The sequence below is a fragment of the Acinonyx jubatus genome, chromosome B1 (genome assembly GCF_027475565.1).
Source record: "Acinonyx jubatus isolate Ajub_Pintada_27869175 chromosome B1, VMU_Ajub_asm_v1.0, whole genome shotgun sequence".
NCBI lineage: Eukaryota > Metazoa > Chordata > Mammalia > Carnivora > Felidae > Acinonyx > Acinonyx jubatus.
The window spans coordinates 132,880,248-132,901,811 of NC_069382.1; the positions used below are offsets into that span (position 1 = coordinate 132,880,248).

At 37.2% G+C, this 21,564-nt stretch overlaps 1 protein-coding gene across 14 annotated transcripts in view; it reads left to right on the plus strand.

Moving 5' to 3' along the window:
• Window positions 1–21,564, plus strand: part of WDFY3 (WD repeat and FYVE domain containing 3) — a 276,232-nt gene that overhangs the window by 86,991 nt on the left and 167,677 nt on the right. For 11 of the 14 annotated variants that reach the window (XM_027059983.2, XM_027059956.2, XM_027060012.2 and 8 more), the window contains 2 exons: window positions 4,829–5,039; window positions 15,630–15,753. In XM_027059983.2, coding sequence (XP_026915784.1) covers window positions 4,860–5,039; window positions 15,630–15,753 — 304 coding nt within the window. In that variant the 5' untranslated portion in view covers window positions 4,829–4,859. Of the gene's footprint in view, window positions 1–3,215; window positions 3,419–4,828; window positions 5,040–15,629; window positions 15,754–21,564 lie in introns of all 14 variants that reach the window. The other 3 variants (XM_027059971.2, XM_027059961.2, XM_053217162.1) reach the window with 1 other exon arrangement.

Consider the following 21,564-nt stretch of genomic DNA (forward strand, 5'->3'; position numbering starts at 1 on the left):
GAATTAAGAAAAAGAATAAAATTTTATTTTACCTTTATTTATTCCTTCTCTGACATTCCTCTTCCTTTTGTTATGTAAATGACTTTCTGACAGTGTATCATTTTCAGTAAAGACCACAGGTTTAGGGGGTGAGAAAGGCAGAGGTTTTGAAAATTAGGATCTTAGAGTGAGATTTCACAATTTGAAATTTGAGAAGTAGAGAAATTCCTAGTGGTGGTAGGTTTAGGGTTATGGCCCTGAAGGTTTGGGACCTGCTAATATGCATCTCACTGCTGAGGTCAGTGCACTGTACCATCCACTGAGGATATTGGTAAATGATGACAGAGCTGAATGGCTTGTACTAGAATTAAGTGGAGGTATGTAGAATGCAAAAATGTGTTGGTATTAGGCAACCTTCAACTACAGAAGCATCATGCTATCTACTTTTGTGGGTGTTTTACAAAATTCAGAATGCAATTTGCATGAAAATACACTTTCAGAGAGTGCTGGGGATTTCAGGTAAGCCTATAAAATTTATTTTATTTATTTATTCCATAATATAATTTAATTACACTGGATTCATCATATCAAATACTCCAACTGCCATTTAACTATTAGAGTAAATTTGCCTTTGGAGTTCTCAAAACAGCAGTGCAGCCTGTTAGAAGTAGGGGTTCAAGAATGGTGTCAGGGAGATGTCAAAAATGGTTGCTGGTACTTGGAAATCATATGTGAAATGTTCTTAAATGGATGGGAGTTGCTTTTGACTTTGGAATATGCTTTTGCCTATGAAGAGAGAAAAGCACAGCAAAAAGATGCTTTGAGAAGTTGTCCAGTATGTGTATGGATGATGAGTATACAGATGGGCTGGGAAGGATGAAGGGATATTGGGAATAGGTCTTAAGTAATTATATTTTGCCATATAAGTGAGGTCGCTGACCTTATAATATCTTACAGATGAGGCTATAATCTGATAACAAGTGTCCTTGTAAGGCAAAAAATGCTTCAACAGGCAGAAAAGTTAAATTCTAATTTAGGACTGTATCTGTAGGTCTTTTTCTCTTTTTCTTTTTTTTTTTTTTTTTTTTAATCTTTTTCAGTGTACATATATGTTAGATTGTTGGGTTATAGACCCAGTTCATGGGGAACCTCTCCAAGTTTTGTCCTTTACTCTTCAAAAGTGTAAGAAGTTTTGCTTGTACTCTTTACAGTGAAGAAAAAAAAGTAGGGTTTTTTTTTCCACAGAAAGTTTAAGAACAAAAAGCTGAGAAATTGCTAGTAATTCTTTGATTTCTCTTAGCAATGTGAGATATTTGTTTTTTCTCTTGTGGAATTAAGGGGCTATTTAGAAAAGCTATTTTAAGCTTTTAGCTGAGCTGCTCAGAGGCAGCTAGTTACTTGACAAATACATTTTTTTAAATGTAGGCTATTTCTTTGTTTTATACCCTTCTATAATTTAAATAATGGCAGACTTCTTAAAGACTTTTGGTGGGGGTGGGGTGTGGGGAGAAAGTTAAAGTATCTGGAATTTTCAAGCATTAACATAGGAGATTAGAATAAGAAATACTGTCTGGGCTCATTGCAGTAATTATCTCATTGCTATTTAAATAACCCCCTGTTGGCAGGATGGCAGTACAAACACTTTTCCCTTGTGAAACTAAATAGGGTTTGTATTAGAAAACCAGTTCTTATAAAGAATAATCTTTACAAATATTTTGAAAACCTCTAATAACATTACCTCCAGAATAATCATTGTGGTATATTATTATTATTATTATTATTATTATTATTATTATATTTTGCATCTCTTCTATATTACTTTATAAGCCTCTTATTGAGCATCTAACAAAGGAATAAATATTTTGTTAATGTTTTATCATTGTGTAAATCTCTAAAACCTAGTACTGTAACGGCTTAAACTGTTTTCCTTCCTTGCTAAAGTAACTAAAAATGTAAATGAAAAGGATTAAATGTTTCGTGATTAAGCTATAAAGAAAGAAAAAAGAATTGTTGAGTGTAACTAATGTGCTTGGCACGTAATAGAAATGAAGTTCTTTTAGTATGCATAACCAAAAGGCTGTGAGGAAAGATTTTACAGATGAGAGAAACCCAGGATTCAAGGGGGTTCACCTGAAGTTACCTATTTCATACGGGTATGTTTGTACAGGTTTGACTGAAAAGTGCTTATTCTTTTTAGTCTTTCACTGCTGAGGAGTATTGTAAACATGATAGTTCTTGGTCTGAATACTACTTTAAATATGAATATTGGAGTGGAAATAAAGCAATGAACCAGCAATCTAATATGCTTAAGTGTTTCTTGGTAAGTTTGGAGAAAAAAGAGGAATCTGAATTTTTTCCATTACTGCAATTATCTCAGAAATACCAGTAAACCTAGTTAGCTGATTGATATATATCCTTTTGTATCAGATAAATCTTAAATAGAGACAGTACAATAGCATTATTGCATCTAGTTAATGTTGGTCATTATGTGATAGTGTGGTTTTTTTTTTTTTTTAATGAAAGTTTGTTAGTTTAGACTTTTAAGAAAAATCAAAGATTTCTTTCCCATTGTAACTGCTGCTTGGTGATAAACAAACATGCTAAAGTGTCAGTTTCCAAGAATTGAATAATTTAAAATAGGCATGTGAATATGAGTAAGCCGGAAGGGTACTTGAACGGGAGGTGGGAGGCATGGATTCTCATCCAGTTCCTTATTACTGTGAGATTTTGAGCAAGTTGCTCTTAGGGCCTTGCTTAAAGGTGGAGTTAATCCTCTCTTCCATCCACTTGCTTAAGTTAGAATGAAGAGCAAAGGAGAAGGTCTGAAAGTGCTTGGAGGCTCTAATTTAGAGTACTACGTGACTTTTTAAAAAATGACATGGATCCCTTGGAAAGCTGGGATCTTTTGCTTAAAGAAACTTTTTGAAGTGTTAGGGGAACGTGAATCTCCTAAATCCTCGCCAGGACTGTCCAGATTATTGAACTCTAGATGTGGGCTAAGGAAAAAGAGCAGAGATAAGCATAATCTAAAATGTTAGCTAATTACCATAAGTTTTATAATTTACTTCAAATTTTATTTTTGTTCTGGGACTCTCCAGGACTGTAAATACCACATAGGCTATTTGAATATATTTGTTGAAATCTTTATAACTGGAGGACTTATGTATTTTCCAAGAGTGAAATATGTTAAACAGCTTTGAACTAAACTACCTTTTGTTTTTCATTTTGTGGTTTAGAGGTTCTCTTGGCCGTTTGCCTGTGTGTCTTAGCACCCTGCCCCACGATTGGACCCCTCAGAATATACTGAGTGCTCTCCGCACAGCAGCCCCTCAACACAGATGAGCCCTCGGCAGAGCTCTCTAGGCAGTGTCTGTCTACTCCTCACCTAATATGAGTCACCCCATGCCTCCTGTTGCAGTCGGCTAGAGTGCATAACCAGGTACCCGTGGCCAATATGGAATTCACTCAAAATTCTCAAGGGCAAGCATGTTTAAGATGCCAGTTCTTAGAGTTTTAAAAATCAGTGGACAGAAGTTTAGTAAGTAAAGCTCTAGCCTTGCAGTAATCTTTCATTCCTTAAGAAATGGTCTACTGGCTTATGTGGTTATGAAGCAAAATTAAAAATTAATCTTCAGGCTATTCCTGCTTTTCTACAGATTAGAAAGCAAATTGCTTTTTATCTAAGTTCTGTATATTCATAGTGTCCTCCCAACTTTCCTGGTTTCTTTTGTAAGATGCCCTGTTTTTCTGTCTGAAATTGGCTAATTGCTGGCGCAGTTCATGGTAGTTGAAAAGGGCTGATAGTTCTTCCTGAATGCTTAGTGTTATTGATTCTATTACATATTCTAACCCAGTGGTTGTTTTATTTATTTTTTAACTGCAGCTCTAGCCAGGGATACATTTTATGTTGTGATTTGGTATGCATGAATTACCTAAAATAAGTTTCACGGAATAATAATCAACCATACTATATGTGTTCTTCTGTTTCATTTTTTAATGCTTATTACGATCCACTAAATGAATTAACATGACCTGCCAAAGGGTTTCAAAGTACGGTTTGAAAAAGTGGTCTTCAGTTATATGAAAAAATTTACTGTCGTCTTATGATTTGTAAAATATATTGGGATATCATTTGTTTTAATCTACATGTTTTCAGACTGTAACAAAGTAGACTCTTCAAACAGGTACCCAAACTGTAATCCTTCATATAGAAAAAGAAATTAAATAATTAAAAGTAGAAGGTTTCAGGGGTCCCTGGGTGATTCAGTCAGTTAAGCATCCGGCTCTTGGTTTCAGCTCAGGTCATAATCTCACGATTGGTTGGTTTGAGCCCCGCGTCAGGCTCCGCACTGACAGTGCAGAGCTTACTTGGGCTATTGCCCCCCCACCCTCTCTCTCAAAAATAAATAAATAAACTTAAAAATCAATAAAAAGCTTCATGTTTTGAGGGGTGGGTTTCATTGTTGTTTTGATGTTTGAGGTGAGGGTGAACTTTCTAGTCTTCATTCTTTTACATATGCTCAGCTATTAAACAGCATATTAGTAGTGAGATATGTGGTCCCTTTATTTGTTGTGCTTCATAATGACTGTTTAATTGGAAACATTTGATACTTGTTCAATTAATATTTTACATTTTGTACAAATTGTGTCAAAGCCAGTAGGAATATTGGGTGCCATGATTCCTAATTTGTCAGGGAGACTTATCAAAATTACCTTTGCCTCTCTACCTTTTCTATTTAAAGAAGTAGAAGAGACCTTTCAAATAGAATTTTGTGTTTTTTTCTGGCCTTTTCTAAGCTCTTGACCTGGTCAAGATGATGACACTTTGTGTATGAACTTCTTCCCACAGAATTAGAAGAGTTTATCACCCACCAGCCAAGATGAACATGGTGAAGAGGATCATGGGGCGACCGAGGCAGGAGGAGTGCAGCCCCCAAGACAATGCCTTAGGACTGATGCACCTCCGCCGACTCTTCACTGAGCTGTGCCACCCTCCCCGGCACATGACTCAGAAGGAACAAGAGGAGAAGCTGTACATGATGCTGCCAGTGTTTAACAGGGTAGGTCCAGGTTGCCAAGCCCAGGCCTTCCAGGACTGGGTGGCACTGCAGAAATTTCAAGGTTCTAATAAATTACAGGTAGGAAGAAAATAATAGAATGAGTTTTTAAGAAGCTTGATGTTTTCATACCTTCCTTTCAATTTGCTTTCAAGCCATGCGACTTGATCTGAGGCCTGGTCAGAGTGAACTCCGTTTAGTTCTAATAGATAAAAGGAAGACAGAGCATTCTGTAAAATGTTCTTATAATGGTTGGGTTGAGTGTTGGAAGAGGGATAGGTTGTAAATTACTACTTGTTATTTCCATTGTTTTTTGAATTGATGGTTTATTGCACCAAATGGTGTAATTAATTGCCCAAGTGTTTTGTATACTTTACACAGTCATCTCAGTTTGCTTTGTTGTTTGGCAGGTTTTCTGTAAGAGATTTTGAAAGAGGATAGATGTAGGCTCTAGAGACTCTAAATAGAGTTAATTTTTAAATGTATTTTGTCAAGTTGATTACATGGAGCAATCTTGGTGGGGTTATTTAAAATAATTTTTAAATTTTTATCGAAGGTATACAGGTACATGGTTGAAAAGGTCAGGTGGTTCCATAGGGCTTCTAGATGCCCCACCACTCTCCGCTGCCAAATGCTGCTGTTACCTTTAGCTCTTTTAGCACTGAAGGGCACCCCTGAAAAGAAAGTTGTCTTTAAGTATGTGGGGATCTGGGGAAGGAAGTCTCCTTCAAGAATGTGACGTGATTCATGAGGCATTAAAAGATAAGCATTAGCGCAATTGGAATTAACTGGGCTAAATTAACAAAGAAAGTAATTAGCGTAAGAGGCTAAAGTATGAGTTAAGATGAAAGGCAACAAACATTCTAATAAGGAGTTGAAGAAACTGATTTTATGTGAGGAAGAGCCAAAATAAGACTGTCAAGATTGATAGGAGGCTTGTCATGATGGGTTTATATGTTGTATTAGGAGCTAATACTTTTTCCTGGAGGCATGGAGAGCCAATGAAGTATTTTAAGCAATAGAATCAGAGTAGAAGGAACCAAGGCAAGCTCTCTCCTAGCTTTCTAATTTGGGAAACTGGGTGAATGTTTTTCCCAGCAGTTGAGAAAGAAAGATTAAAAAGATAGATTCAGTTTGGATCATTGAGTCTGAAGTATTTGCAAGCTTCCCACGTGGATGTATTCAGTAGGCAATTAGAAGCTCAGGTAGGGGATTTGGCTGATATGTGCTTTTTGGACTCTGGCACAGATGGGGTAGTTGAAACCCTGGAAGGGGATAGAGATTGCTCATGGCTTATAATGCCAAGTGAGAAGAGCAATAGGCTAAGGATGAATCATGGAGAGTACGAATGTCTAATGAAAGGAGGGGAACCCATAAAGAATACAGAATAGGAGCTGGTCAGCACAAAAGGGATCAGGAGGGGGTGATTATGGAGTTCAAAAGGTAAATATAAGAAAAGAGAGAGTAGTAATTTACTAGAATGGTGGAACCAGAAAACAGCGAGTTGAGGAGTGAATGGAAGATGAAAAGAGACAGTAAATAATATACCGGGCTTATAGAAATTTGAAAAAAGAGAGAACAAAAGAGATAGATGGACGTCAACTTGGCTACAAAAGGGTGGGTTTTTTCTGGATGTTTCCAGTGTTTTGCTTTGTTTGTAAAGATGGAGGAAATCCAGGTTCGTAAAGAGAAGGCGAGAAACCAGCAGAGGAGGAAATTTGGAAAATTCCAAGAATGAAATTGATTGAGGGAGGAGAGCATGGAGTCAAATTATAGGGGCGGGGGGGGGGGGGGGACAGGTGAGTCTTCAGCAAGAGAAAAATACTTATTTCATCCTAGAGGAGAGCACATCTTGTTGGGTGTGAATATGATTGTAGTTAAGGAGGTGGGAAATTGAATAAGATCTTGCTTGATGACCTTGATTTCTTGTAGTCATCAACAGAAGATGTGGCCAGTTAAGAGCCTTGGAGTAAGTTGAGTTGGGCTTAAGGAAAGTGTGATGGTTTGGAATAATAATGAAGGAAAATGAGAGAGATAGTTGAAAGGGATAGTAAAAGAATTGAAGGATATTGAGGGTCCAGTAACAGTTGGAGATGATAAATTTGTACTGGATCTTATCCTTGTGGGTGTGTGATTTTTCTCTTGCAGGTACTCAGTAGCAGGTGTCTAAGTAAAAGTAGAGGAGGCAGACAGGTACATTGTTTATTGGGATTAAGGTTTTGCTGGGCTGGTAAGGCAGAAGGGCAGGAGTACAAGGAGGAACATAGTGAGATCAGTTCACATGTCACCCATCAGGTTGGGTAGAATAGAAGAGAGGGTGCAAACATTAATACATTTAGAGGATGTTCATTTTTTTAATCTATGAAATAAGAGGCTGAGAATGATGCAGGGCGGAGATGGTAGAATAGGAACACGAGAAGTGGGGAAAGGTTTAAAATAGCTGTTTTGAAAACGAGGGAAAGAACTGATTATGGACAAGCCATTTTTTCAAGCCCTGGTGAGGTGACAGTCATTAATTTTTATTGGAATCAGTTCTGGGAAGTTGTTTGTTTCTTTTTTTTTTAATCTTTTTATTTTTGTTTTACCTCAGTGTCCTGTACTATTGCCCACTGAATAGTTTGAGGTTATTTCCTCCTCTCAGACTTACACACATTTACAAAGTGATAATAATGTGAAGGATAGTTAGGACAGTTGTTATTCTCGGATATTAACATAAATTAATAAGTAATATTCTACATATGTATCCGATGTATTTCATCAGTTAGGCTTCTACAGCCAGCCCACATGAGGCTTAGACTGGAAGAATCATATAAATATTTGTGTTTTGTCTTTTTTTTAAAGTAGACTTGAGATGCTGTATTGCTTAGACTGTTTGATTTAGTTCTCTTGTGTCCTATGTTTGTCATTTCTTTCAAGTTGTTTTTATTTTTAATTTAAAATTTCTTCAAATTTTTATTTAAATTTTAGTTAACATATAGTGCAATATTGGTTTCAGGAGTAGAATTCAGTGGTTCATCACTTACATACAACAAACACCCAGTGCTCATTCCAACCCAGTGCTCATTCCAACAGTGCTCGTTCCAATTAAGTGCCCTACTTAATGCCCATCCCGCATCTAGCCCATCCCTCACCTACTTCCCTTCATCAGCCCTCAGTTCTTTATAGTTAATAGTCTCTTATGGTTTGTTTCCTGCTCTCTCTCTCTCTCAATCTTTTTTTTTTTTTTTACCGCTTCCCGTATGTTCATCTGTTTTGTGTCTTAAATTCCACATATGAGTGAAATCATGATATTTGTCTTTCTCTGACTTATTTTGCTTAGTATAATACATTCTGCATCTATCCACATCATTGCAAATGGCAACATTTCATTTGTTTTGATGGCTGAGTAATATTCCATTATACATACCACATCTTTATCCATTCATCAGTCGATGGACATTTAGGCTCTTTCCATAGTTTGGCTATTATTGATAGTGCTGCTGTAAACACTGGGGTACATGTACCCCTTTGAATCTGTATTTTTGTGTCCTTCGGGTAAATACCTAGTAGTGCAATTGCTGGATCATAGAGTAGTTCTATTTTTAACATTTTTGATGAACCTCCATACCGTTTTCCGGAATGGCTGTACCAGTTTGCAGTCCCACCAGCAGTGCAAGAGGGTTTCCCTTTCTCCACATCCTCGCCAACATCTGTTATTTTGTGTGTTGTTAATTTGAGCCATTCTGATAGGTGTGAGGTGGTATCTCATCATAGTGTTGATTTGTATTTCCCTGATGATGAGTGATGTTGAGCATCTTTTCATGTCTGTTAGCCAACTGGATGTCTTCTTTGGAAAAGTGTCTATTCGTGTCTTCTGCCCATTTCTTCACAGATTTTTTTTTTTTTTTTTTGGTGTTGAGTTTACTAAGTTCCTTTGTATTTTGGATAGTAACCCTTTACCAGATATTCCATTTACTGATAACTTCTCCCATTCCACAGCTGTTTTTTATAGTTGTTGATTATTTCCTTTACTGTCCAGAAGCTTTTTATCTTGACGAGGTCCCAATAGTTCATGTTTGCTTTTGTTTCCCTTGCCTCTGGCAATGTGTCTAGTGAAGTTGCTAAGGCTGAGGCCAGTGAGGTTGTTGCCCGTGTTCTTCTCTAGGATTTTGATGGTTTCTTGTCTCACATTTAGGTCTTTCATCCATTTTGTATTTATTTTTGTGTATTGTGTAAGAAAGTGGTCCAGTTTCATTCTTCTGCATGTTGCTATCCAGTTTTCCCAGATTTGTTGAAGAGCCTCTTTTTTTCCATTGGATATTCTTTCCTGCTTTGTCAAAGATTAGTTGGCCATATAGTTGTGGGTCCATTTCTGAGTGTTCTATTCTGTTCCATTGCCCTATGTCAAGTCAAAAATTTTTAATTGCCTGAGTAAAAGCACATAGATATGCATTGCCTTATGTCTCTAAAACAGTGAGTGATTTAAATATCATAAAGGTCAGTCAGCTTTTAACTAATGAAAAGATTGGAAGTTATTTCTGGAACATTGTGACCAATTTAAAAAATATATAAACAGTGTTTGTTGGATTATTATTAACAAACTACAATTGTCTTTAGATAAGACATCCCATCCATTAAGTTTTGAAATATATAGCCATATTTATTTCACGTTCAACCATTTATACACGAACATTCTCTATTGCTAAGAAGTAGGTTTGATAAAAGAGCTCAGTAGGGCTCTAGAATTCCTACCATGATTGCTAAAAATGAATCATACTGGGGCGCCTGGGTGGCTCAGTTGGTTGGGCATCCGACTTCAGCTCAGGTCATGATCTCACGGTCCGTGAGTTCGAGCCCCGTGTCGGGCTCTGGGCTGACAGCTCAGAGCCTGGAGCCTGTTTCCAATCATGTGTCTCCCTCTCTCTCTCTGCCCCTCCCCCACTCTCACTTTGTCTCACTCTGTCTCTCAAAAATAAATAAATATATATAGAAAAAATTAAAAAAATAAATAAAAATGAATCATACTATCAATTTTTGAGACTTTGCTTGATTCGTGCTAAATTGTAAATAAACCATATTGTTGTTACACATGGGCATTCATCTATCTACAGAATCATTTTTAAAATGTGGTCAGTAGTGTTATTTCAGTATGTGATTTTTGACTTTAAGAGACACACGTTGAGAAATGACATGTGTTGAGTCCTTTTTTCTGGGCCAGGGCTCACGCTGAGGTCGTCAGCTGCCTCCTGTGGTCTTTATCACAGTCCTGCAAGGAGGCTGCTGCTGTCCTCCCTCTCACGGATTCTCTCCATCTGAAAGATTCTGGCGGAGTCTGAGAATAACTGAATAACGTTTATCCAGCATTCTTAAAAATAATTAACTGTTTTAGTCGTAAGAACAAAAGCTTATTGAGAAAATACTTGGTTTAAACTATTCAAAAACGAATGACATTTTAGTCATCTAAAAATTAACTGCCATTGTTAATTACCATGGCATATGTTATCAGAAGTCATTGTGGGTTTTATTTTATTATTTTTTTTAATGTTTGTTTATTTTTGAGAGAGTGAGCAAGGGAGGGCTAGAGAGAGAAGGGGACAGAGGATCCGAAGTGGGCTCCGTGCTGACAGCAGAGAAAGCCTGATGTGCGCCTTGAACTCTTGAACTGCATGATCATGACCTGAGATGAAGTTGGATGCTCAACCACCTGAGCCACCCCAGGGGCCCACTTCATTTTGTCTTTTAAAATATAATTTTATTAACTAGGTCTTCTTTTAGAAACTTCCCTTGTTTTTGAATTATTTATATTTGAAAAGCACCTAAATTGAATGTTGTTTTTCTTTTTTTATCCCTTACAACTGACCTTTACTTTTTATTTTATCTTGCTTTACTTTTATTTTTTTACTTTTGAGAGTGTGAATGTGAGTGGGGAGGGGCAGAGAGAGGGATACTGAGAATCCCAAGCAGGCTCCACGCTATCAGCGCAGAGCACAATGTGTGGCTCTATCCCACAAACAGCAAGGTCATGACCAGAACTGAAATCAAAAGTCAGACGCTTAATCAACCGAGCCACCCAGCTGCCCTGACCTTTACTTTTTGAATTATTGACTTTAAAGGAAGAATACTCAAGTTTAGAACCAAATGAGAGATCTGGAGCCAGACAGATGAACTATTTACATTTTTACAGCTTTGTGTTTACATATATACAGCTTAGTACTTATACCGTAATACCAATACAGTTGATATTGGAGAATGTAGCTTAGGTCTGTGCCACGAAGGATTTGCTAAATTCATATCTGAAACAGCTATATTTTCTTACCCATTTGTTGGCAAAACTTGGCAGTTACAAGCCCCATGCAGAGCAGATAAGAGTGCATGTTCTCATGAGGCAGGCATATCCCAAAGGAGACAAAGGGACTGAGCCATCTCAATTTCTTTTCTCCTGAGTTTTGGTCCTTCTTAGAAATAAGGAGCATATATGTGTTTTCCTATTTATTTATATTAATGAGAGGAGTCATTAACAATTTGAAATAATACAATTTTATCTTCAGTATTAATTTTTAAAATCCGGAAATTATTCCAAGACTACTGATGGTCATTACTCTGTAACTTAATTTTAGATATTACATATGTTTAGGAAAGAAAACACCATTTTAGAAAACATTATAAAAGTTCCAACCTCTCTTTTATTAATCGTATTTAATACATTTTTGAGTAACTTCACTCAGCAACAAATATATATTGTGTTCCTGTTTTGTGCATGCCATTAAATAACACTATTAATTTGTTCTCCCTGAGTATGTCAGAAATATTTAGGTGAGGAAATGCCAGGAAACTTTCTGTAATCAAGGTGGGTATTCAAAATGACTCTTCTGAAAAGGAGTCTATGCATGCTGTTCCTCTCCTAAGGTGAAACTGTATAAAGTGACAGTGATAGGGTTCATGGGGAGTTTAATTGAGACAACATAGTACTGAGCGATTAAGAACATGGCTTGGAATCAGACCTAATTTTAAATTCTGTCTCCACTACCTCCTGGGTTAGGTTGTTTAACTTCTCTAAGCTTTAGTAGTTTCCTTATCCATACAACGAGGACACTGTATAGGATTTTATGAGATTAAATGGCATTACATGTCAAGTATTTGACTAGTGCTACGCACATTATAAATGCTCATTTCATGGTAACTATTATTTTTTATCGAATTTACTAGACGGCATGTTTATTCCTCACTGCTGTTTGTTTCTTTTATTCTGAGTTATGAATCTCACGTGTATGTTGTAGAATTCATTTCTTCTGAGTTGAATGTATTACCTGTCAGTCTCTTGCTTAGTTCTCTTCCTTGGCTGATGGGGAAATGGAGAACCAGAAGAATTGGACCTGTAGTTTCGGTGGGTGAGAAGACCCCAGGCCTCCTCTGGCTCCCAGCTCCATATTCTATCCTCTGTAGCACGCATTTTAGTACATGACTGAAGCATTGTGTATTTTCAGGAAATACCATTATTTGTGGAAGGTGGTTAAATACATACCTAATATTTTTAGATTTAATTGTTGAAGTTAATCACAGAAAAACTACTCTCTTCTTTGCAGCCTTATGTTGCACATTTTCCATCTCATAAAAAACATTCCAGCCTCATCAGCCTCTCAATTCCTCACCTACCCAAGTCTCGCATCCACTTGGAGGTCTTACCACAGCTCTTCTCGCTGCCCGAACCCTCTCTCTCAGGCAGTCTGAATTGTGACTTTGTCTCATCATTCAGTGTCACCCTACCATGTCAACCTCTTCTGAGAGAGACCTTCTCTGACAGCCTTTCCCCACAACAGGCAGTCATTCCCCTCCCATTACCCTGTTTACTTCTTTTATAACATATCACCAGTGTAATTTTCATTCCTAATGTTTGTGTCCTGTACTAAAAAGTGAACTCCATGGGCACAGGAATCCTCTTTGCTTTATTTACCTTTGTATTCACAACTCTCTGTTTACCTTTGTACTCATGACTCCAAACATATGTAGGAGAGTAATATTTATGAGTGAATAAATGAAAGAATGAATCACTAGACTAAAAATTGCTTATGTCAAAGAAGCAATAGTTGTTCACTTCAGATTAGCAGATAAGACTTAACTCTTTTTCCATAATAGTGATTTTGGAGTGGTCAGTTCAAGCAAGACCTATCTTTTGAAAAAGTTTCTTAGGGAAATAAAGCGGCAAATAATCAGGATTCGTGTGAAAAGTAAGTTGCATTTTTAACAATGTATTATTCACCTAGCATGAAGACTGCTTGAATAACCATATCCTTATACTAAGCGATGATCTATTTATTTTATGAAGTTGTGTTAATAACTCTTCAGAATAAAATAGCTCTTAATTCTTAGGAACAAAATATATATTTCTATATTCTGAGTCTTAGAAATATTTGCCTAATTTAGGTCAATTTGACAAAAGGCCTAATTGCCTGAGAAACATAATTTTTATAGACAGCAGTTACATACATCTCTGTAGAATGGCTATTCTGCATTATTTAAATTTAAATTTAAAGCATGTGTCATTAGGCTTTTCAATTTTTTTTTTTTGAAGTTTATTTGAGAGAGAGAAAGGGGAGAAAGAGATGGAGAAAAAGAGAGAGTAGAGAAGAGACAGAGAGTAGGAAAGGGCAGGGTGAGAGGGAAAGAGAAAATTCCCAGAGAACCCCAGTCTGGGGGCTGACAGCACAGAACCAGGTTTGGGGCTTGATCCCAGAAACCGTGAGATTATGACCTGAGCCAAAATCGAGGGTCGGATGCTCAACCGACTGAGCCACCCAGGTGCCCCTTGGCTTCTCAATTTCTAATCTGGCTCCAGTTTGTTTGTGAAAGAATATGGGTCTTACTAACAGGTGACACAGTTTAGCTGTAAACACACTACGTTTATCAATATCTCGGCAGAAAAAACAATGTATTGAGGTCTTGAAAAGTATAGTTTATTTGTTCTTTGAGATAATGTAAAATTACTCTGGTGTCAAGTTAATGAACAGCCTTTAGATATACGAACAAAAGTATGTCTTGTAAAATTGATTTGTTCAGCTCAGTTTGAGAGAGGTTATAAGGATAGTATCTGTTGTAAGAATGTAGAAAACATATTTCTGTTATAGGAATATTACGTTATGAATTATCTTTTTTTTAAGGATCCTTTGAAGGAAATTTTTACACTGGAGTATGAAAATAGAGATACTTTGTTAAATATATGTTTTTCTTACCTAAGAGCATTGTGAACTATGTTATTGAGTAGATTTTCTTTTTTGTATATTTGAACCAAAATTTATGACCAAAACATGGCAAGTATAGAGGTCTTTTGGTCCTAGATTTTTAGTCTCTCTTTTCTCATCCATTTCCTAGGCTTGGCTTTATTTTCTTGTTTTCTTTCTTTCATTTTTTAATTTTTTAAGTGTTTTATTTATTTTTGAGATAGAGGAGGGGGAGAGGGAGAGACTGAGAGGGAGACACAGAATCTGAAGCAGACTCCAGGCTCTGAGCTGTCCACACAGAGCCCAGTGTAGGGCTTGAACTCCTGAACCATGAGATCATGACCTGGCCAAAGTCGGATGCTTAACCGACTGGGCCACCCAGGCGCCCCTCTTTCTTACTTTTAGTTTATGTTCTTATGTTATAGTTTGTGTGTCCTTCAATGGTACTTAAATGTTCTCTGGAATTTGTTGTGGGTGGAGGTGGGGGGACAGCATAATGAACATACATATTTAGGGAACATCCCTGTAAATTAAGGCAAGGTAAAATACAAAGATGAATAAGATATGTTCCCTCCCTTTGTAGTGACATTTGACCAGATAAGAATAAAAAATACTGTGATTAGTATTATAATGGAGAGCTATTATAATAGTTTTAGAAGACAGGATTTTCTTTTAGCTATAAAGAACATTTTTTAAAACAATATTTCAGGATACATCCAGTTATATCGCCATTATAATACCATTTCTTTTCCTGTTATCGTCGATCCAGGTCTCATTTTCTTGTTCTTTTTGCTGAACCCACACTGGTTTATCTTTAAGAATTATTTATTCCAAAGTTCATGTATTTCATTAAGTGAAATCATGACCTTATTATTCATTTTCTTTATTCTAGTCTTTTTCCTAACCATCTTCTTTTGGGAATTGTTGTGGTTAGAATTTAGAAATTCTGAGCTATATATAACATGAGTTTAGTGAATTCTGTATTCAGCTTAGGATTTAGCCGTAGATAAATCCCTGCTTTTCACCATCTGATATATGCTAGGTACCCCATCAAAGAACCTTGCCATTTTTCTCTAAATTCTTAATTTAGATCTCCCCAGAGAAACATTATGCTTTCTCAAGTTTATCAGTAAGGTTGATTCACATTTTATAGATAACTACTTTTGGCTTTTTAAGATTTCATTTATTTAATTATTCAGTAGATTACATAATATATACTAAGAAATGTGGCTAGGTGTAATTTATTGAAAGAGCTGTATTTTAAACATATTATTCAAAGTAGCTGTGTAAGAATACTTTTTTGACTTGATTTTTCAAGTCATTCCCCACTTAGAAATGCACAGAATGAAAGACAAAAGTTTACAATGCTTCAGTAAAATTGTTATTTTTTTCATCCCAGGTTTTTGGAAATGCTCCGCCAAATACGATGACAGAAAAATTTTCTGACCTTCTGCAGTTCACAACCCAAGTCTCACGACTGATGGTGACAGAAATTCGAAGGAGAGCATCAAACAAATCCACAGGTATTTTTACTGAAACCAGCAAAAACTATTTGAATGGGCAGTTTGGTAAAAAAAGTGCTATTAAAATTAAACAGAAAATTGACCCAGTTTTATCCATGTGAGTTTCCTTCCCCACCCCATGTGGAATTTAATCCCCTGTCCCTGTTCCCATTCTCATAGTCACTCTCTGCTTTGATTGGTTCAACATATCCCAAGTGGAGCATTTGTACTCAAGGCCATTGTCCTTGGACCTACCACCCCCGTTCCCCCAACAATACTGTTTCCTTCTGAACAAAATCCAAATTCCTACGGTGACATTCAAGGGAAACCCAGGATCTGGCCATATGTTTTTTTTTTTTTTTTTTAGTCTGCCTTTTTTATTTCTTGTTTTCTTTTCTATATATCAGCCAAACCGAGCTGCTTATAGTCCCAAACATATCTGTGTTCTTACTTTTATCCTTTTCTTATGATGCTTCACCCAGAAGTGAGAATCATCCCCCATCCCAGTATGTCTACATCCTTGAAGTTTGGATTAAATCATACTTCTCTGATGGAATGTCTTTGACTCCCTTAATCAAAGAAAAAACTTTCTGTTCGGAGCTACTCTTGGTTTCTCAACACCACGAGTGTTTGTGTGTGTGTCTTTATCTTCCTAGTAGACCATAAACTGTTTTGGGCCTTTATAACCTGTGATCTACACATACAGTAAACTTTTTTATGAATGCTGCCTGAATAAGTATTCTTATTCATGATTAGGTAATTTCAAACTTCAGAGAGTCACATCCCTTTATTCATGATTAAAATACACTTTCTTGATGTTATTTACCATTAGTCATTTTTTAAATTAGCAATATGTGCGACCGATTTTTATCTTGATTTTTGTTTGTCAAGAATATTTTATTTTGTTATTTTGGTTTTGTAATGGTTGAGTGATAGCTTTCTTATTAAAAGCATTATATTAGACTGATAAATTAATTTAAATTCTGTTTATCTTGAACAATCATTTATCTTTTCAGCCCATCAAATTACTATTTTTCCAACAGTAACAGTAATGTTTCTGTTATATAATCTTTTTTTTTTAAGTTTATTTATTTTGAGAGAGACTGAGACTGTGCGAGCAGGGGAGGGACAGAGAGAAAGAGGGAGAGAAAGAGAATCCCAAGCAGGTTCTGTGTGGTCAGTGCAGAGCCCGACATGAGCCTCTAACCCATGAAACTATGAGAGCATGACCTAGAAATCGAGAGTCAAATGCTCAACCAACTGAGCCACCCAGGCACCCCTTTAATCTTATTTTTTAATTTATTTTTATTAAAATTATATAGGCACATAGTTTTTTTTTTTTTTTTTTTTAAGTTTATTTTTGGAAGAGAGAGGGAGAGAGAGCACGAGTGGGGGAGGAGCAGAGAGAGAGGGAAAGAGAATCCTAAGTGGGCTCCTTGTGGATAGTGAGGAGCCTAATACAGGCCTCGATCTCATGAACTGTGAGATCATGACCTATCCGAAATGAAGTCGGAGGGTTAACCCACTGAGCCACACAGGCCCCCCCAGACACATAGTTTTAAGGGTCAGATAGTTAAAAGGTTTACTGAAAACAGGATCTCCCTTCCACTGTCTTTGTTCAACTCCATTTCTCAGTCACTTTTCAGCTCTTTTAATTTTTTTTTGACATTTACCTGTTGTGTCTCTAAATAATGTACATTTACAGTATGAGCCCTTGTTTTTTCACATTTAGATACCATCTTGATTTCCCACAAAAGAAAATGAGGCTTTCACTCTCTTAAGCTCACTACCACTACCTGTACCTACCTGCTTCCTAAACCCACCCCTCCAATATTGTTCTGTCATAATTTGATTACATCAATATTATCTTGTATAGACTGAAAACACTATTTTAAGATGAGCCGTATGGTACGCTGTGGTTTCTTTTCTTAAAAACTTCCCTCCCATCTCCATCTAAGTTAATAATTGCCTTTTTTTTTTTTTTTGGCTAGTTTTCTGAATTTTCATCACACATGTATCCCCTATTTCTAAATGTTTTTCTACATCTCCCCTCAATATGATTGAAAGCATCAGGTAATCTGTCAGTTTCGTCTTTTTTGCAAATAGCTCTTCCAGAACTTTCTGGCTTGCTTTAACCGATGGTAGTTTCTCTCTGGGCCAGCCTCATAGCTGCCCTTCATACGTTTCCACTCACATCATCTGGGATGCCTTTCTACTTCTTTGGGATGGAGCCTCTGTTTCCTGAATCTCCTGGCATCTTTTTTTTCTCAAACTAACTTTCTCATTTTTAACAAAAAATTGTCTTAACAAAAATTTGCCTTAATAAAGGCATCTTTTCCAGCAGCTCCCTAAGAAAAGTGCAGGGGAGTTATCTTTGGTTTGGGGTTTTATGTGTGTATATGTGTTTGTTTTTGTTTTGTTTTGTTTTTTAGAGTTCCCGTGAGTGAAAAAATTTTTTGACTATTCCTGTGTAAGATGCTTTCCTTTGTCTTTACCGAGAAAGGTGATGTCTTTAGACTGACAACCTTTCAGGTTACTAGGGCTTAGAACAACACATCACATAGCTTTATTGCTGAAAGGGGAAATTTATAAAACCAGGGGTCAGCAAGAGAAAAGAAGGAGCAAGTCTACCACCTGCATTATGTCACAGAATAGTGCGTGGGAGGGGCGCCTGGGTGGCTCAGTTGGTTGAGCATCCAACTTCGGTTCAGGTCATGATCTCACACCCCGCGTCGGGCTCTGTGCTGACAGCTCGGAGCCTGGAGCCTGCTTCGGATTCTGTGTCTCCCTCTCTCTCTGCCCCTCCTCTGCTCATGCTCTGTCTCTCTCTCTCAAAATAAACAAACATTAAAAAAAAAAAAGTGCTTGGAAGATCCCTGGTAGCCCTGGATTTCTAAAGTACAAGCACAAATGCAATCTTATTAGTGAAGAAATACACAAACTGCTTATGATTTAGGCTGTTTGAGTACTGGATTTGAATATCTGTTAGATGTGTATAGCAGTTGTTTGCAGATGCTAGTTGATTAGCCCCAGGAGACTTTGGGGCCCAGGGGAAGTTATAGGCCCTCCTCCAAGAGAGCGGAAGCTACCAGTGTCATGGGAAGTTGAGTTAGGTCTAGCAACTCCCTTGGGGACATAGGAGGGGATGTCTTAGCTGGATCTTTCTCCAGGCAGCCCGAGGTGAACTCTCAGGGTCATTTTGCAAAATCTTGCAGCTTGCATTACATTTATCGTGTCCCCCTTTCAGTGGGTATCAGATTCTAGGTTGGAAATCATTTTATGTTCAGAATTTAAAAATAATTTCTCCTTCATATTCTAGACTCCTACGCTGCTATTGAGAAATCTGAAGCTAACTGGATTCTTGATTCTTTCTGTGACCTGCTTTTACATATATATATATATATATGTATATGTATATATGTGTGTATATATATGTATGTACATATATATATATATATATATATATATATATATATATAAAAGCTCATTTAGGATCCTTTCTTTGGCCCTCCTATTCTAAAATGTCATGATAACATGCCTTGGAGCAGATATTCTTGTACATTATGCTGAGTACTCATTGGACTTTGCAGCCTGGGAATTCATATCCTTTAATTTTGGGAAAGTTTCATGAATTGTTTGTGTAATAATATTCTCCACTCAGTTTTCTTTTTTAGTCAAATGTACCCCTAAGACTGTCCTTCTCATTTTATTTTCTTTTATTTATATTTTTGGTTTTTGACTTTACTTGCTAAGAAAGTTCCATCCATCCCTTCTATGGAGGTTTTTGGTGTGTGTGTGTGTGACATTATAATTTTAATTCCTAAGAGTTTCTTTTTATATTGATGGCTATTCTTTCATATATTCTCTTTTTAGTTCTGTTTCTTTCAGGTTGCCTTTTTTGTTAATTTGCTTTTGTCTGTCTTTTAGGTTAGAGAACTTCCTGGGCCATCTGCTCCTGTGTAAGAACGGAGCCATAGAAAGCTGCTGGGTAGCTCTGCAGTTGTGGGTGGGGCTTGAAACTGTGGGCCAGTGTGATCTTGCTAGGTTGTTCTCTTGCCTTTCTCCCCCGAGCTAGGCAGAGTCCCCAGTGAGGAATGTCCAGTTTGTACTTGGAAGATACATGTCTGCCTCTCAGCATTCTAGAAGCCAAGTAGGGGAAAGGTCTGAGGACCCTCAGCATTCAGTGTGTAAGCTTCTATTTGATCTCTCTGAGCCTGCAGCTGTGCCTGGTGTGGTGGCCTCACCCCTGCTCCAGCCCTCAACACGCTCCCTCACTCTTTCTAGTGAACAAACCTCCAGTCTGGTGCCCACATAGTAGGATCTGGGGGTCTCACTGGTCTTTAACAAACTTTCACAAGCTTTCTATGTACACTCCCATGTTTACCTCTGCTTCCAAAGCTACCTGGTGTCACCAGTTCCTGAGTCTCTTGGGGCTCTGTTGTAGTTTAGTTGCTTTTCCATTTTCCCTGCACTTGCTTTAAGATTCTAGAGTTTGCTAAGTCAGTTACCACTAACCCCTCTGCTATTTTAGTATCCAAAATGTTGGTTTCCTCTTTCCTATTCTCTTTGTCCTTATGGGTTTAGGCTTTTTGAAAAATCCTTTTATAACCATTTTAGTGGGTGTATTAATCTGCTCAAGCTGCCATAACAAAGCACCATAGACCAGTGACTTAAATAACAGAAATATTCCTTCCCAGTTCTGGGGACTGAAAGTCTAAGATCAGAGTGCCAGCATGATTGGTTTCTGGTGAGATCTCTCTTCCTGACTGCAAATGGCACCTTCTCAATGTGGCCTCACCTGGAGAAAGAGAGCTCTGGTGTGTCTTCTTATAAGGACATTAACCTCATCAAGAGAACTCTACCGTCATGACTGCGTCTGACCCTAGTTCTCTCCCAAAGGCTCCGTCTCTGATACCAGCATATTCGGAGTTAGTGCTTCAACACAGGAATTTGGAGCAGAAGGGAGCACAATTCAGTCCACAGCAGTGGGGCTTTGGGAGAGAGCAGAGATAAATGCAGGTGCACAACCTTCCATCTTTAACTGGAGCCCGTTGTGGGGTCTTTGGAGCAACAGCCATTAAAATATTTTTAGATTGAGAGACTAAATCTCTTATTCAGACATAGTGGATTGTATTAATTGCTGTGTAGATTTTAAAGTGAGATAATTTTAATTATACTTGCAGTCTTGGAAGCAGGTCCAGTCAAAGGTGGTAAGATAGCTTAAGGTCACCTCCCACCCCTGTCTTCTCCCTTCTCCACCCACAGTGGGACTGCATCCTTTTTATCTTTCCTGATTTCACTTGTTCCTGTAGAAGTGAGAAGTTGGTCTTAAATATAAGATTTGTGTGTTCTATGCATTCTTAGCTATTTTAAACAGGTAACATGAAGGGAAATTGTTCTGTTCTGTACTGACTCTTGTCATTGCATTTTCTTACTTGAGTAATATCCCTAGATTAGAATAAAATATTCCCCAAACTGTAACTATGGTCGCTTTTCTGTTGCTGTATTTTTAAACACCTAATCTGCATGTTTATAGAAAAACGCTTTTCTGCACTGGAGATTTCTTTTCCTAAATCCTGTAATGATTCAGTGTATTCAACATAATGAAAAGTATCTTAAATGGAATACAAGGTGTATCATTGTTAAATATAGTAATAGTTACACAAGGTGTTTTTAAACTTTTTATTTTGAAATAATTATAGACTTACAGGAAGTTGCAAACATAGCAGGTAGAGCCCCCTGCACTCCTCCTCCATTGATGACTTCTTATTTTCCAGATATTTTTAAGATCTATTTTTCCAGATCATGTAATTCCATATAATTTTTAGTTTT